The 18,166-nt window shown below is 27.7% G+C and overlaps 1 protein-coding gene across 4 annotated transcripts in view; it reads left to right on the top strand.

Annotated features, from left to right (window-relative positions):
- Window positions 1–18,166, top strand: part of LOC107441008 (uncharacterized protein ZK1073.1) — a 117,451-nt gene extending 99,285 nt beyond the window's left edge. For all 4 annotated transcript variants that reach the window (XM_043043899.2, XM_043043903.2, XM_043043911.2 and 1 more), the window contains exons 8-13: window positions 632–709; window positions 8,753–8,862; window positions 9,820–9,858; window positions 11,267–11,402; window positions 12,616–12,667; window positions 13,751–18,166. In XM_043043899.2, coding sequence (XP_042899833.1) covers window positions 632–709; window positions 8,753–8,862; window positions 9,820–9,858; window positions 11,267–11,402; window positions 12,616–12,667; window positions 13,751–13,908 — 573 coding nt within the window. In that variant the 3' untranslated portion in view covers window positions 13,909–18,166. The remainder of the gene's footprint in view (window positions 1–631; window positions 710–8,752; window positions 8,863–9,819; window positions 9,859–11,266; window positions 11,403–12,615; window positions 12,668–13,750) is intronic.

Raw genomic sequence — 18,166 nt, 5'->3', positions numbered from 1 at the left:
AAATATGAATGGAAAAAAAATTTCTAACTACTTTTTGGGATTTTAAATTTTAGTACTAATATAATTCTGGTAATTTAAAAGATTCTTTTAGTAACTATTATACTGTTTTTGCACTTTAAAACTGCCAAAATAAAATTTTGCTTGTAATTAGAGCGTCATTAAAAAATATATTAGAGACCCCGGTGTCCTATCTGCGTCAAAGGGTTAAAAATCATTTTAGTTCTAAAGCCAGTTTATCCCCTATTCAGAAATTAAAAACAAATCCCTCATTCAAGCATTGAATTGAATTTGCATAATTACTTTTTTGAATGAACGAAGGTCAATGACTCTTTTAATATTGTATTCACCCTAAAAAATGAATGTAAATTTTAAGAGTTTTACTATGTAAGAGAATGTCAACAGAAAACAGTGTCTGTCAAATTTTGTAGTTAAGTTGCATTTCTTTAGTAATAAAGCTAAATATTTTTTTAAAAAGAAATCTATGAACTTGCGAACGTTTTTTTAAATATTGTGCTATATTTTCTAAACTCTATGGACACTTTTTTTCAATTTAGATCAGTTTTAACAAAAGACAATTTATTGCAAAGCTAATTTAACTGTAATAGTAAAACAACTTTTTTTTAACTTTTAGTTTATGAATTGGAAACTTTCAAATGTTGGCATGAATCCTTCTACTGAACAATATCTTGTGCTGCATAAATTTGGAGCGGTAAGTTAAAATATGCTACTGTTTTTNTTTTTTTTTTTTTTTTTTTTTTTTTTTTTTTTTTTTTTTTAAATATTGTCAACCAATTGACACCAATTTGTGAATTATTTCTTTCTTGAATCTTTATTGCGAATAAAAAACCTTATTTGAGAAATATAATCTTTCTAGTTATAAAAAAATATTTTTTAATTATACCTTTTATTTTTATAATGAATAAATGCTTTTTGCTAACTTTTTAGTAGTTATATTCTTTAAAAAAATTGATAGAATCAGATTTAATTTCTCTTTATTAAATGGTATAAAGTGTTCGTTTGTAGCATCGAATAGTTTTTCTACTTTTAATTCGATTTAAACTGATTTTATTATATTATTTAAAAAAAACTAAAAATTATCAATTATTTCGTGTAATATGTTTTATTCATTATATAACAGTCGTATAAAAATAGGTTTTGATGTTTGTATTTTATAATTTTAAAAACTGTTCTTTATTGATTATTTATTTAAATTATTTTTGCAATGTGGCAGTAATGTTCTATAACTTTTTTTATAATGCTTATTTTATACTCCTTAAGGTTAATTCCAAAATTATCTAAGTTTACTGGAAATTCTCTACTGTTTACTGGAACAATTTTTTATGTAATTTTCAATTCTTTGTTATCCTACCAAATCAAGCAAATACCAAAACAAATATATCCTTAAAAATTTGGATCAAGAATTCGTTACCGAACTAAAAGTTGAATTCTCTTAATTTGATCTTTTGATTCCTGATTATAGTGCTTTATGTTCAACGTTGAGATATTTGTAGAGCTGGCAGATGAAGGTATTTAGAATAACAAACAAGTACAATAGTTAAACAGTAGAATAACAAACAAGTACAATAGTTAAGCAGTACACTAAAATTGTTTAGAAAACCTATTTAGATCTGCCTGTTCAATTACTCTATTATTGTTTTTAGAAATAAACATGCATAGTTCATAATTATTTTATTTAACTTAAGTTAAAAACTCAAGAATATTAAACATAAATTCTTTGTTAATATTTAATTAATGAAATAAGCAGTAATAAATAAGATGAATCATTTATGAAAAAGTGTATAATTTTATATTTCAATCTGTAACATTAATGTTTTGATGAGATGATTTATTTATAGCCAGCATTTTGATGTCACCTGTACATTAAACACATAACGGATCATTCCTGAATACAAACGAAATTATTTTTAGATATATCAAAAACATTTTTAAAGAAGTTCATGAATATGTGTTTTAAATGACATGTTATTAAAAAAGGAGTATTCGTAAACACGTTTAGTCCACAACAAAATGAAATGAAATGTTAAACACTTGTTTTTAATACTAAAAAAATATATGTCTTATCTGCTGTTTTTGTTACAAAACAGCAGATAAGTTATTATGGTATTGCAGTTAAGGAAAATTAAATATTGTTTTTTTTTAAAGAATAGTTACACAGGGTGCTTACTAAAGTTCGTCTTCCTTTTAACCTTCAATCAGCTACATTTGGAGCACGGATATCTAGGTATATTAAAGTGGCTATGCTCTGCAGGGTGCGCTACCTAGCATCCAGCGTATTAAGCGCCTTCTAGAAAGAAAAAATTGCAGAAGTAAGCTTTCCGATCTCAAAAACTGTAAGAGATGAGAGAAAAAGGTGAATTACAAAATTATTCAGTACCATCGATTTAATCCCGTTATACATTAGATACACATTTGCTTAAAGGGAACAATTGTTTCTACTTGACATGACGGAACAATTTTAGAATGAAAAAAGAACTATTTCTTCCATTTTATAAGATTGTTTCATCCCATTACAGTGTATGAAATGGTGAATAAACATTTGCTTGTTATAAGCGTGTTTCTAATCATTAATGCTCACACGATACTAAATCGAAAATGGGGATAAATTTTTTGTTAGTCACTTTTTCTATAACTGTGCAGTTTTCAGCAAAGATGAAGCTGTAGGTTGTTTTAATTTGAATGGCATTACCACTTTACTAAACCAAGACATTCTTTTTATAGCCAAAGCTGCAATTCTTAGCTGCAGGGCCCAGAAGTTAAGAATAGAATGCGGACTTAAGTTTGCACTCTGTATTTTATTTTTTCAGTTAACATAAATATTAACAAACCTAGTGTTTTTTTCTTCTTTTTTTAAAAAAAAAGTTCTGAGGAACGAAGCAAAAAATGCTTAAAAAATACTTTTGTGTCTATAAAACTTAGTATAATCTGTTCAATCTGTAATAAATAACTAGGTTTTTTATTTCAAATAGAAGCGTGTGATTTTGGCAATAAATTTGTGAAATAAGCTATAATTAGTAGAAAAGTAAAGCAAGCAAAATAATAAAAAAAACGAATGTTTCAAGAGTAGTCCAGGAATGACTACTATAAATTTTCTTCACTTTCTTAGAGTAAAGGAAATTTCTTATAAATTACTTATGAGAAATTGACAGATTGGATCTCTAAGTTATTTTCTGGTAATTTTTCTTTCAGTTTAAATTTTTTCTTATTTTTAATATTTTTTGGGAAAAAAACCAGTCAATGGATTGGCTACCCTGCTAACTCCCAGAATACTTCGTCTTTCAGGGGCTTTCATTTCATGGAATTCAGAGCAGTATAACCGCATTTAACTCTTATGCAATTTAACTACACATCCCTTCTAATGAGGAGTAATTCAATGAACTCAATCAAGTAAATACCACAACTAGTAGTAGTTACATTCAATTTAGATAGTTTTGAAAAGAAAAGAAAGGATCGATAAGACTAAGTTAAACATTCAGAGTTACTAAAACGCATGAATTCTATTCTGTACTTACATTTAATATTAATTCTTTCATTGGATTGAAGAAGTGTTCATTCACTCAATATTTATTCATTTTACATCATTTAAAAAGTTCATTCATTTGATTTAATTGGACCGTTTCAATAAATTTATATTATCTTCCAATATTTATCACTCATTTGATTGTTCATTTATCTGAATAATTCATTTACTTGCCATCTTTGATGACTATTTTCTACATAGGACAAAAATATGTGGTTAAAAAGCTTGAAATTGAGGATAAATATTCATTCAATTGACAAAATTTGAATTGTTCATTAATTTGAATAATTAGTTTTCTCGTCATCTTTAATGGCTATTCTGTATAGGTACTAGAAGAAAAAAAAGTGTGTGGTTAAACAGCTTAATTGGTATGAAATATTTATTCATTTCACAGCATTTGAATTAATTTACTTGTCATCGTTAATGGCTCAGATATATAATACATAATTGTGTGGTTAAACAGCCTGATAAACGTTTCAAAACATAAATATTCCTGAAATGTTATACTTTAAAATATTAAGTTGTACTATGCATTCAAATCTTATGTTCTTTTTGAACAAAAAAAGAACTATTTTGTATTCATGTTTATTACATTTTATATTTAATAGCTGGAAAACAAAAGGTAGGCCATCAAACATACAAATACTATTTACATAAATAACAAATATTGTTACGAAACTTTTATAAGGATACGTTATTTATTTGTGTAAAATAAACTTAAGTATTTCATTTAAAAAATGTCCATCTGCATGATTGTATTAAAAAAATAAGAATTTTTATAAATATCTTCTTGTAACTGCTTTTAACGATGGCCTTATTAATGTGTTTTACTTGTGGCATAGTAGCATGAATACATATGCTAAAACAAATTGCTTATTGTGTATTTAATATTCATTTGATATTTACGTGTTGTTCCCATATTACCCTGGAAACTTTATAAATGTTGCCTTTATGTAAGTACTTGGGCCTGTAACTTATCTTTTACTGTTGGTTCTGTTCTTTTTAAAATCATTCCCTCTTCTGTATTGCGGCTTCTCAACATCTGTCGTGACTTGTGAAAACAATCAGGAGGTAAAGATTATTTCGCAACTGCATGCATTTAAATTTATTAGAGTTATTTTTTAGTGCTTGCATGGTTTCGTTCTGTTTTTCACCCGAAATCTGCATCTCCACTGCACAAATATATATTGTAAATTAGAATGAATTGCACTTTAACAATTCTCATTCTGATATTGGATACTTGCAACTCGAGAAGAAGTGAAGTGGTTATGCCTAACCATGTGATTTAAATCAGATTTCATTGGATACCTGCAAGCAACGTCACTAGTGTGTGTCGAACTTGATTGGCTTCTGAATTGATAAATGACACGATTTACTTATGGTGACGTCACTTGACGGTATCTAATTATTGTTGTAAATAAGTAAAAACGAATAGAAAGTTGTATTTTATGTTTTGTAATTTATGCGATTGAGGAATGTTACATAGTTGAAGCCTAGTGATTATTAAAACGAAAATTACAGAAGCCTACTAATTTTGATGCAGCAAAAATATATCTTTAAAGCTTAACCAATTTTTAGTTTAATAAATTTTCAAACATATAACATTCCATTTTTGTAGAACAAAAATATTTTCACGCTTGATTTTATATTGCCTAACATTTGATTATATTTAAATAAATTTTGAGTATTCATGCATTTATTGTAGGTTTTTACTCCTAAAAATTTTTTATCTTTTAAAATAACAAGAAATAAACTGTATAATTTATAAATTTCATCTGTATCTGTCATTAGTTTTCGTGAGTTTGAAATATTTTAGAAGTCAAAGCAAATTATAAGACATCAAAGTTTGCATTTAAAAAAATTCAAAAAAGAAAAATTGAATATTCTGTAGCAAAAATATAAAAGGGGTAAAATCAAATGCAAAAACTATTTTAGACTGGTGTTACAAAAACACAATATTTTACAGTGATGCAAAGTAACTTTATTAAATAAGTGGCAGAGCATTTTACTTTAAGTTGAAATTTTCGATTGTTAGTTACCACTTTAATATTAAAATATTACAGTCACCTAATTTTAATTTAAAATATCGAAATTTATGTTAATTTATTATGGTAAACACATACGAATGTCTTGTTTCATTCTTGAAATTTACCTTACAGATACAATTTAGTTACCTGTCTATCTTTAAGAAAAATATTACTGGGAATGTTGGCTCTTAATGTGTTAAGTGATGTGTCTTAATACCACGTAACTGAAACATATTTTATTTCGTAAGGTTTCCGTATTGATATCTTCCCAAAAATAATCGCCAAATTTTTGGCTATTTTCAATTTAATTTTTTTGGCGATACCCAAAAATAAAAATAAGAGAATAAGAGAAATACGAAAGATAAAACTTCAACCCTTAACAAGCGAATACATATTTTTTTTCAACTTTTCCTCATTTTGATAAACAAATTCCGTTTAAGAAATTAAGGCGCCTTACCGATTTCAATGAAAATATCTTCACCTCCCAATCTTACTTTATTTTATGAATTGACGTACTTCATCCACATATTTGTCTACTCATCTGGGGAATATCATTGCAGTTTTAAACTGGTGAAAAAACTGGCACAAAAGCGATAACTTAGTAACCAAGTGACTTATTTGAAGAATAAATAGAAATAATATGAAAAAGAGAACACTGAGAAAAACTTCTATTGGCTCATGAATTACAGCAATTTGAATCTGTAAATTATTATTTTTAATATAGGATTAAAAATAAAGTTATTTAACAAACTGTTCAAGTACATTACAACATATTACCAATTTTTCCAAAGAAATTTTATACGCATATCTGCAAGTGAGACTGATGACATAAATCTTTCAAGGATTAGGATTCAATCCTATGTAATGTCTTAAAGCATAGGTCGATAGGTACCAGCTTGTCGGGGAAATATAGGCTGTCTGTGCGTAATGCTGACTGCATTACTACAATGATGCTGTTGGCTTCAAAATTATGAAGGCTCATACCTCCATTACTCATACCTCCCCCTCCCCCTCCTTGACTCACAGCAAGCTGTTGCGGAAATAGGAGTAGCTCAACAAAACAATGGAATTTTGACTCAAGATCTATCCTTTGAGTTTCTATCACCAGGATCTATCTAATCATGAGCAGCAGTGAATAACATACAATGCAAGAAACAAACGAGCCAAAATATTTTTCAAATCTGATTTGAGTTCCTTGTATAAAAGATGAAAGCCATTTGTTCTGAAATACATAAGCTTATTTAACTATATATATAGATATATATAGGAGAAATTTAACCAATCCGCACCATTTTATTGTTTACATACTTGCATGCTCACAATTACGCATAATATTTCACTCTTTAAAATAATGCAAATCGGTTGTCATTCTGATGATCTATAACAGCGGTTCCCAAACGGTGTTCTGCGGAACCCTGTGGTTCCGTGAGAGGGTCACTGAAGTTCCAAGAGTTTAAATTTATTAAATCAGTAATTGTTTTTGAAACTTGCAATTATATTTATAACAAAACAATAAATTATAATTTCGTTGATATCAAATTCAAGAATAACGAATTAAGTTTTTCATAACTATTCTCAAAGTTTAAAAGAGTTGTTTTTCGAAACTATAATTCAGCTTATTTTATTCATTTTAAACTAATGTAATCACTAGAAACGAATTCAGAACTAAACTAGATACTATTACAGGCCTGCAAATTTAACGGTTTGACATAACTTATTTTTAGAGTTTCGTTGATAAAACAATAATTGAAAAAAATTTCATTCTTCACATTCAATGTTATCAAAATAATAAGCCTTTTTTTTTTAGTCGAAACGCATGGCTGTTAGTGGTTAATGAATTTTATATGTTTATTTGGGGTTCCATCAAAAGATGCTCGATCATTTAGGGTTCCGTAGTCTTAAAAAATTGGGAACCGTTGATCGATACTGTATGTAAATAAATAACTAATACACTAATATTTTTATTTCGTAATAAAATTGTGCTCTGTGAATGTCAATTTATTTAAGCACTTTTTTAACATTGTTTCTTGCGTATGCTATTTTATTACTTAGTAGATATTGAGAATTTGTTGATTTGCATGCATTATTGTAATTAATATTAAATAGGAATGTTTGAAAATGTATATTTAAATCTTTATGTTATAAAATCCTAACAGATTTTAAATAGCATTAAAATTGCATTTAAATAACGATGATGATGATATTGATGTAAGCATGTTTTTAATTTTAGGATGAAAAAAACTTCATTTTTTTAAAACCATTTATATCAAAAGCTCTCAATTTATTGGTGTTAGGTATTCTTAGTAAAAAATGGTATATTATGTTCAAAACAATATTAATTCATATAATTTAGAACTTAAATGGTAATGTGGTTTATTACATAATTTAAGTTTGTACTTTAGGTTTATTAACCCTGAATAATGGTCTTCTTTAATTTCCTTGCATAATTTTTTAAAGTTATCAAAGCATAGTTTTTTATTCCTTTTTTTAAAATCTTTTTAACAATTCTTATTATGCTAATCAAAAAGCTGATAAATTCTTAAATATATTTGATGTTAACAAGGTCAAACTATCAGTTATTAATTTACTCATAGTTCTATGTTAATTTACTCATAGTCCTAGCTCATTGTTCTAGGATAACATTAATTAGAAAAAAAGGATAAAATCTTTTCCGTAGTTTTCTTTTAAAAAAAAAAATATGTGTCAGCGTTAAATAATTATTATTAAAAAGTAGTTAATAATATTTAGTAATTTTCGATTAAATGCTAACTTTGTTTTCATGAAATGATTTTTTTCTAAATATACAATGTATTAAATTATGTAACTTTTTGATCCAGCAAGTAAATTTTAAACTATCTATAAAAAATAAGTATTAAAAAAATGTAGATTTTTTTTTAATGCTGTGCGTAATATATTTGGAGGTTAAAATAAATTTCAACTTCACTAGAAATAAGTGAAAATTTTCTGATTGAATCTTAAATAAACAGAAATCATAGAAAAACTATCTAGTAAGATATCTAGCACAATATAAAACTTACTTTTTTTTCAGCAATCTTTTTTTCTTTTACTAGATAGTTTTTGTTTTGAAATTTTATTTTAAAACGTATAAGCACTACATTTTGTATTTCGTAGCACTTTTTTTCATTTTTCTTCCTTTTTTTAAACAGTCAAATAATTTCTTTTCCAGCAACTGGAAAGTGTGGAAAACAAAGAAACTTTGATCCAAGATTACACAGAAAAGTTAAAAAATAAAATTAATGCCAAGAATTTGCGTCGATATGTTGAATCTTACATGAAGTAAGTTTAAAAAAATAATAAATTAAGAAATCTAAATAATTTTTGAATATAAAAAACAAATCTCAGGGTGATTTAAAATCATTTTTCAAACTCTGGTGTGCATAAATTGTGTTACTTGCAATAGTCTCGAGCGAACGCTCCTTTTTGTTAAGGGAAAATGGAGCTAAAGCATGTTTGAATTTTAGGTCTAACTATCCGGAATCTTTTGGCATGGAAATTTTTTCTCAAGGTTTTATGGTATTAGTTTATGCTTGTGAGCACTTAAGTAGGCTCTTGCGTCACGGGCCAATGTCCTGCCTAGCACAGTAAAGCTTAGTTGAACGTACAAGTAGTCCCTTAGAATATGTTGGAGTGCTTCTGGGAAAAATGTTTAATTAATTGTTCATGCTAAATGTTGAAACACTGACACGCCAATAAATAGAATTTAGCTATCTCATTTATTTCATCTCTTATTGCAAGCAAAGTTAAAAAGATAATTTTAAGCCAAAATGCGTTTTCAGAAGGGCCACAAGCACTAAGAAAAAAAATTCAGTGATTTTTTATCAAATTTCTCCCATCTTTGACGAATTTCCCTAATTTTTGCAATCAATGAAATTAATTTTATATTATCAATATATTTCAACTATGCCTTATTCTTAAACATATTCTTAAAAATTGAATTCCAAAGATACTTTTCAAAATTTTATTTCTCAGAAACTATTCGATCGATTTCGCTCAAATTTTGTATTTTGCCATTTAAAGTTACGTTCTTTAAAATGATGTAAAACCTCCAACTCGAATTAATTTTTCCTGACTAATGGAGTATTTAAATTCCCAGCATATTCCCTGTAAATAAATGTCATTTAAACCTATTACCTCTGAATACAGAGACAAAATTTAAAAAATCTAATATTATATAAACTTTTGCTTTAAATTAATTATATTTCTGTGTAGTAACAATTACAATTTTTATTTCAGCCGAAAAGATATTACAAGTGCCATAGAAACTAATCTTAAGTAAGTACTGAGTATAGTTTATTATATTAATAAAATAATATTTAAATATTATATAAAAATATGCTTTTTATACAATATAATTTGAAATTGCTGTTTTGCTTTTATAAGTAAATGCATTTTTCGATGTGATTAGTTTAAGTTATGCTCTATCACCAATTTGATACTAGCTTCTAACTAGAGCTATAAAGAAAGAAATTTAAACCTAATGAATTTTTGTGTGCTTAATATTCTCTTAAAAAAGGAAAATAAAATTCACTGCGTGAAATATCTTTTTTCAAGTTCTAATATACAATCTTCTGAATTATAACAAGATTCTAAATATAAAGAAATCTCACAATTTCATTTTTATGCATATTTTTTTTAAAAATTATAACGATTTTTTGTCGCATTTATATAAGTTCTCACTTATACCTGTAATAAAACTTTTTAAAGAAAAAGCGGCAAGTAAAATCGAAATAAAAATGGATTAATTCTAAAAATTCATAATTTATAAAATTATTTCCTCAAAATGTTGTATTGTTTTATAACCATAAAATGTTAATTTTATAAGAAACAATACCAAATAAGACGATGTTTTGGGTCCGTAATTATTTTTGAACAACTGTAGATTATAAGTTGGTCAAAATTTGTGAGATTATTTAAACATATATCTAGCACAAAACATCAAGGCTAATTTTCAATACACAAAAAATTCTACAATAGCGATTCTATAATAAACTAAATAGATAAAAGCTCAAAATTAATTTTATTTTACTAAATATTTCAGATGATATTTTAGGGAAGAAATTAAGATAAATTGATTGTTTGAATAATTTGTGTAAAAAAATAATTAATTCTAAAAAAATATTAAAAAAATCCATAATAAATCTCAAAAATTCTATAATAAATTCTACAATAATAATTTGATCTTAAATTAGATTGATAAAAGCAAACGATTTATTTCATTTAAATGATTATTTCAGGTGAAAGTTTTTGAGCGTAATTAAGATAAGTTGATAGTTTGAATAACAGGTTTATAAAGATAATAAATTCTACTATAATAATTGGGTACTTGCAACTCGAGAAGAAAAATACGTAATTATGATCACCCATGTGGTATTTAAATTACATGCTTGGACCTAATCACGTGGTTGTGATTGGGGATTAACATTATAGCAATTAGGCTTAGTAATCAATTTTCGGACCAGATTAAATTGAATACCAGTAAGCGTTCACGTGTGTGTCTCGAACCTGATTGGCTTTCGAATAGAGTCATAAACGAATGCCACAATTAACCCGCGATTATGTCGCATGCAGGTATCCAATTGTATAGTGAATTCTACAATAATACTAGTTATTTTGTAAATTCTAAAAATAATCAAATCTTAAAATTTTGTCGAAGCATTCACTATGTTATCTCTTCTAATAGAACCATGGATGTGCTGTTGGTGAGTGGTGGAAGAGCTGCACATCTACAGGCCGTCCAGAGTCTTTATGGTCGTATGGATAAACAAAAGACTTCATTCCTGAAACTGGATAGCGTAGGAGACGTCTTTGCACAAGCAGTAACTATTCTATTTTTCCTCTTACATACCACAGTCACAAATAGGAGCATAAATAATCTGTTTATTTTATTTTATCACTAATCTACTTTATTTTATAACTGGCCTTGAATTCTGAGTTTACGACAATCAATGTTCAACTCCACAGCCTTGTATAATTTTGAGTCCAATCCAAAAGATGAGGCAACTCCTAGATCAGACATTGGAACAAACTAGCTTTCGTGGTGGACTTTTAGATGGAATTAAAGCGCATTTGCGCTATATAGAGAGGAAAACCACGACTTTCTCCCAAGGTTGGCCAGACGGCAAGGGGATTTTAACTCGTGATCCATCTATCACTGAGGATACTTTACGTCAACATCGTGGTTACTGCGCGTCGGGAGCAGAATTCGTATAAACCAGTCATAAGTGGGGTTCGAACCTGGACCACCTTATTGGGAAGCGAACGCTCTATTCCCTGAGCCACGGCGGCTTATAATCGGGTAATTTATAACCGTCGTTGAACAGCCGACGCATTTATGGGTTTACGATTACCAATGTTCAACTCAGTAATCTTGTAATTTAATACCCAATCCAGAAGACAAGGGAACTTCTGGATCAATTATTGAGAGAAATTTGCCTCTGTGGAAGATGGAACTAACCTGCATTTGCGTTACATGGAGAGGAAAACCACGAAAGCGTCCCATGTTCAGCATGACAAAATTGGGACTCTAACCTATGATCCGTCCACCACTGAGAATGTTAAGATTTTTATCTAGAATCTCTCTCTATTTTTGACTGACATCTACTCAAACGCAAAACTACTCTAACTAAAAAACTACTTACATTTCAGAGGACAGTTGTAAATCGACTAACATGTTTTTCTTTACTACAAATTTAACAGCTAATAATTTTCGATTAATCGAATCGTAATTTTTTTTTTATTCCGTCAAACTCCTTTTAAATTTTTTTACATACTTTCGTAATTTCAAGCTTCTAAGACTTACAAATTTTGAACAGCAATTAAATTTTTCTAAAATAAATAAAATAAAAATTTAAATTTGAAATACGTGTATACTTAATTTCTTTCTTCTTCAATTTTTGGAATCGTTTTAGTATTTTTTTAACGAGCTGTGATTAATGTAAATATTTGTGTTGATCATCAATACTGTATAAAGGTCTAAAATAAAATAGCTTTTACCGAATAAAAAGTGATTATTTTCTCTTTCTCTTTCAGCCCGAAAAATTATCCCAAAGCTTACTGCTGTTTGTTAAAGGACTTGGATATTGTAAGTAAATTTTTGTATAAGTTTCTATGCAAAATGCTTTAAATTCCTTTTTGTATACATTACTAAGAATCGGTGGCATGTGTTTCCAGTTGATTATATCTATTTCATTTTAAGTCGACTTGAAAGTCATAATTCAAAAAGACGTATTTTAGAAGACAGGGTAACATCCATAACACCAAAATAAAACAAATTTGCCGGATCTATTAAAATTTTTGATTAGGATAATAAGCATAAGCACTCCTTCATACTCAAATTTTAGGCGATCCCAACCATCCACAGATCCATCGAGATTTTTAATCAGAATATTTCATCATCGAAGTAAGGAGGGAAATTTTATACAGATCCCTGTACCCATGGTACTACGCAGCGACCAACCGGAGGACTTTTAATTCCATAAATTTCAGGAGTATACTTATTGCATGTACTTTGTGGGAAGTCGAGGATCGAACACCAGGCCCTCCGATTCGGAATTCAATTATCTAACCACAGGGCTACCATGGCCCACCCAGGGACCGATTACAATTAAGGACAAATTAAGCCCCAAGGCCCGCCAAATTATCTGGGCCCCTTACGAAATGTTTTGAAATTAAATTACTGAAGAGTAGTCCTAATAATGAAAAAGAATCAATTGAACTGCATGATTCAAGAGAAACACTCTAAGAAATTTTGAAAGCAAACAATTGAAGATTATTTTTCTAAGATAAAGTTTACGTATGTATAAATTAAAGTAAAATATGAAACAACAAAGCAATGTTATGTCAAAATAAAAATAGTTTGGTGACCACAAACATTTGAAATCAGTGATTTTTGCTAAAAGTCACCGATCAGCTGAATTATTTTTTATTTAGTACTTAAACCAACACATAGCTAGCCCACCGTTGATCAGACTTTTTACTAATTTTTGAGGCCCCTCAGAAATTGTGGGCCCTAGTCCCATGCCTATTGAGCCTAGGCTATAATCAGGCCTTGGGCCCACCTAAATCTTAATTCCCTAAAATGCTAACTTTCATAAAATTTGTTTTTCTGTTCTACATCACTGTAGTTGAGTATTTTATTCAAAATTCGTTTAATTATCATTTCTAGTGACATCGGTAACAATGCCAGGAGTTGAGCGACAGAGGACATTCTCAGGGGGTGATCCAAAGTCTCTGGGAGCCATTGGTCGACGGCGCACTCTTTCCATGGAGGAGTACGACATGCCCCGGCCAAGACGACTTTCCCTCACCATCCCGCAAAAGTGAAATTCGTAAAGAGTGGACATTGTGTCAACCCCCTCTGTACAGAGGGCGACAAAAACTTTCTTTTGTGTACATGATTGCAATTAAACTGGAAAAAAAAAATGTTTCACCAGGAAGCTTTTTGAATAAGTAGGCAGCGTTATATCTCTATTAAAAGGTTTCCTTTTCGGGCACGCTGTCTCTAATTGATTGTTAAGCTAAACCCGTTCTAGGTAAGTCTTGGGATCCAATTCATTTGGGTCATACAGTTGTACATATATACATAGAATAATAAAGAGAGGTTCGGAAAAAATATGTGTGTACATGCCACTAGCTAATATAGAATTAGCTTATACCCTTTATTTGAAGTTAGTGGTTTGTACATTCGTGAATTGTAAAGGGACCTCTTATATTTTTCCCTTTATGAAAAAAAAATATATTGTTAATGAAAACGTTTTAAGTTTTTATTTTTAAATGTTATACACGACATTTACTCTTAGCACATTTTCTGCTGTCTTTTTTTTCGAAGTTAAAAATGTTATGTGAGTTCATATAATTTGTGCGCGTCTTAGTATGTAACTTTTTTACTGTATATTAAATACTTGCACTTGATTTAATGAAAAAGAAAATGTTATGCCCTTGCTTTTGAAGTATTTGTCAGTGCAAAGCATAATTTTGATTAATGTTGACACCTGCTGTATTTTATCTGTACAAATGAGTTTATTAAATTTATGTAAAAGTTTAAACTTATATGTACAGAAAGCTTTTGCATTCTATTATCCCAAGTGCTTTTCCAATGCAAAACACCTTAACTCAATACATCAGAGCTACTTTAATTCATTGCAATAGAGTTCATTGTATATTTTAGAGAAATTCATGTGTTTCATTATTTGCTTGTGTAATCATAAACGAAGCCACATATTTCTAAATTTTTAATGTAGTCAGTGTCCCTCATCGTATTTGTGTAGTAAGAGATGACTTTAATGGAGATATGTAGCGTAGATTTCAGGTGGCAGATTTAGCACTTGTAATATTTCTAACTATGTGCAGCTAACAATTTTACAGAAAGGAATCAACTCTATTGTGTCATTCAGTGATACAAAATCCTTAGGCTCTTTTGTTCATTTTAAAGATGTCTTAAATTTTCTTTACAAGATTAATTTTGTTTGAATCATCTATGTGGTCTTATTTTATGAACTGTAAAAATAGAATATTTTTACAGCTCATGAGAAAAGCACAGTAATGAAAATTTAGCTGCATAAAGTGCAGAGATATAAACTTCAATTTATATATGCTAACAATTATGAACTTAACAATAATTATTAATTCTTCTTTAAAGATATAAATAATTAATGGTATTTTAGTTATTGTACTTGAATTTGGAAAAAAATATTTATGCAATTTGATTAATAACACTTTTACTATAGATTTTTCTGTCACAAAATGCATTGACTAATGTGTGTTATACGTTTTAAAGTTTTGATATATATTTAAAGAAAATTTATTGGATTTTATTACTTTCTAAATAATAATTAAAGTTTAACTTTTAATGATTTTTGTAATTAACATTTTATTAAACTTTAACATTTTTTACACACCATTTTTGATATGATTATTTATCCTGCATAAGAAAAACAAATTTACATATACATTTACTTAAGATTCTAAATATTGACTCACAGTATTTAAACAATCAATAAGTTCTTTCTTTAATTATTTTTGTCTTGCTTCATTTTATGCACTTAATTTGAAACTACGTTAATTAAACAGCTTTATAATACTAATTGATGAATTTTCTATTTATTATTGAATTGTAAAAAGGCTGAAGATTTCTCAAAAATCTTTATATACGATTTTATTCATATTACTGATGAAACAAGTAGTGAAAGGAAACAAAAGTTGGATTTCCAAAATATAACTTTCAAATGACATTCTTTTTTATGAAATTAAAAGTTTATGTAAATAAAAAGGTACTGAAGTATATTTAAAATTTGGAAAAAAAATATTTTAGTTTCATTATATAAATGTTTAATGTTTGTCACATACATGATTGCGTTAAAAAATAGCATTCTCAAGAATTTTCAAATATAAATAAAAAAAGAATGAAAAAAAAGGAATTGTGAAATTACGCTTTAGCCTTGAGTAAATTAATTACCTCTTTCCATTTCAATTATTTAATTCAGCTGTTGAAGGATGGAGACTATGAATTTTTAAGCCAAAAATAGCGTTTAGAATAATTAACATTTAGTTTTCAAAAATATCTACCCATTGAAAATGATAAATAAGAAATGAAATGTATTACCCTAAAGCAATAAATAACTTAAATTCAATACATGAAATTTTGCAGGAATTCACTTTCAGATATTGTTAGCAATTTCTTTTTATTTACGCATTGCCTTAATTCGAAAATCACAAGTTATTTTTGGAAAATAAAAATTTTATAATGCGTTGATCTTTAAAATTCTTCTGAAATCAAAAATTAATATTTTAGACTATAAAATTTACAAATTGTAATAACAGAAATGTTACTACTGTATAAATGTATAATTTTTTTTTTCTTTTAAATATTCTGCAATAACTGAATATTTTTTTCCTAATATTATATCTCACTTTTATGTATTCTTCACATTTAACGCTTTTTATTGGTAATTTGAGATTTTAAATCAATGTTGCTTGTTTAAGGATTACAACTGCTGTATCATAATTAATCAGATGCTAGATTTGGGTGATATAGAAAAGATTTAAAAGTTGAAACTAGAAAAACTTTGACCATCTCGTTTAAAGACAAACTATTTCATAAATTTTAATTGTTTCACTGAATGTACTGTGTGTGTTGAAGTAATTATGCAATTATGATCTAAAGCTAAAGCAGGCTTAATAGCAAAGCTTCTGCTCTTTCGGGTACAGATATCTTTCCCAGTTCAAGGTACTGTTTTATTACTCATTTTAGCTATGCAAAACTGAACTGGCTAGTAATATCTGGTTAGAAAGTGATATTTGTTAAAAAGAAATGCTTCAAGTATATTTTTAAAGTAGTGAATTTATTTCCAGACTTCCAGTATTCTGTATACCCTGCTGTTAAAGATGTAGCCTATTCTTATATTTAAGCATTTCTAGATACTAAGAATGCACACTATGATAAAAGAAAATATGTGTACAGCAACATTAACATGTGATTTAACTGTGAAGCAATACAATATACATTGTTAAAAGCTAAGCACCTATATGATGTTAATCACCAAAACCATGTTAGCCCTGAAGCCTTTAGAGTTAATAATTTTAATACTTTTACCTATTACCACAGTACTATTTAAAAAAAATTCTTTGAGGAAGAATTGAATGGAAGGGTTAAGTTGTTAAGTTTTAAAATTGCTAATTATATAATTAAAAAGAATTATTTTTTAAATTATTTTTGTTTTACGTAATTATTTTTCCAAATCAAACAAAATGCTTGTATTGATAGGAGGAGGAATCGCTAATTTTTACAAAATCAAAAAACTTAAAAAATAAATACATTAAACGAAATAAGCAGTTGTTTGATACAATGTTTTCAGATAAGAAAAAACTAAAACAGGAGTCAAAATTTATACACAAGCTAATAGAACAGAGAAAAAAATCTAACTTTTTCTCGCCATATTATATGCTTATTATAAGATTGAATTTTAAAATATTCTAGCTAATAATAGTTTATTTCGAAATCTTGTATATTGCCTTGTATTACTAATAAACTATTTTATACTTTTAAGACATTTTAGTCATAAATTTCCTTAGTAAGTTGCCTGCTCTTTTTGCTAATATTAGGAATTTTTAGATTTATTTTTTATATGTTTATGCCCATTATTAAAGTTTATAACTCAAACGTTTTAAGAAAACTTGAAAAAATGTTCGTGTCCTATAATTGTTAAAGAGCACATAGCATTAATATCTTGAAAAATGCAAAATTGTTTTTAAAAATGAAAAAAAAATTTTATACATAGTACATACAAATAAAACTGTTCAGGGTTAACATGGAAATTTTATCAAAATATTTCTTTTATATTTTGTAACTTATTTACCTTTTAAATAATCAACATGCAATTTATTCGTTTTATCGAAAAATTTTACAAATTTATGTACCATATACAATGCACATTTTTTTGCAGTTAACAGTTGTTGTAATGGAAAAAAATACCATTGAAGATTGTTCTCAGTGTTACAATCTGCTACTGTTATTGCAGTCTTTATATAAATTTACTGTATATGGCACAGAGAAGGAAAATAAAAGTTGCTAAGTTGTGCAAAA

This window comes from Parasteatoda tepidariorum, chromosome 1 (assembly GCF_043381705.1).
Source record: "Parasteatoda tepidariorum isolate YZ-2023 chromosome 1, CAS_Ptep_4.0, whole genome shotgun sequence".
Lineage (NCBI taxonomy): Eukaryota > Metazoa > Arthropoda > Arachnida > Araneae > Theridiidae > Parasteatoda > Parasteatoda tepidariorum.
The sequence above is the reverse complement of the archived record's forward strand: the minus strand, read 5'-3'. Positions and strand labels throughout refer to the sequence as shown.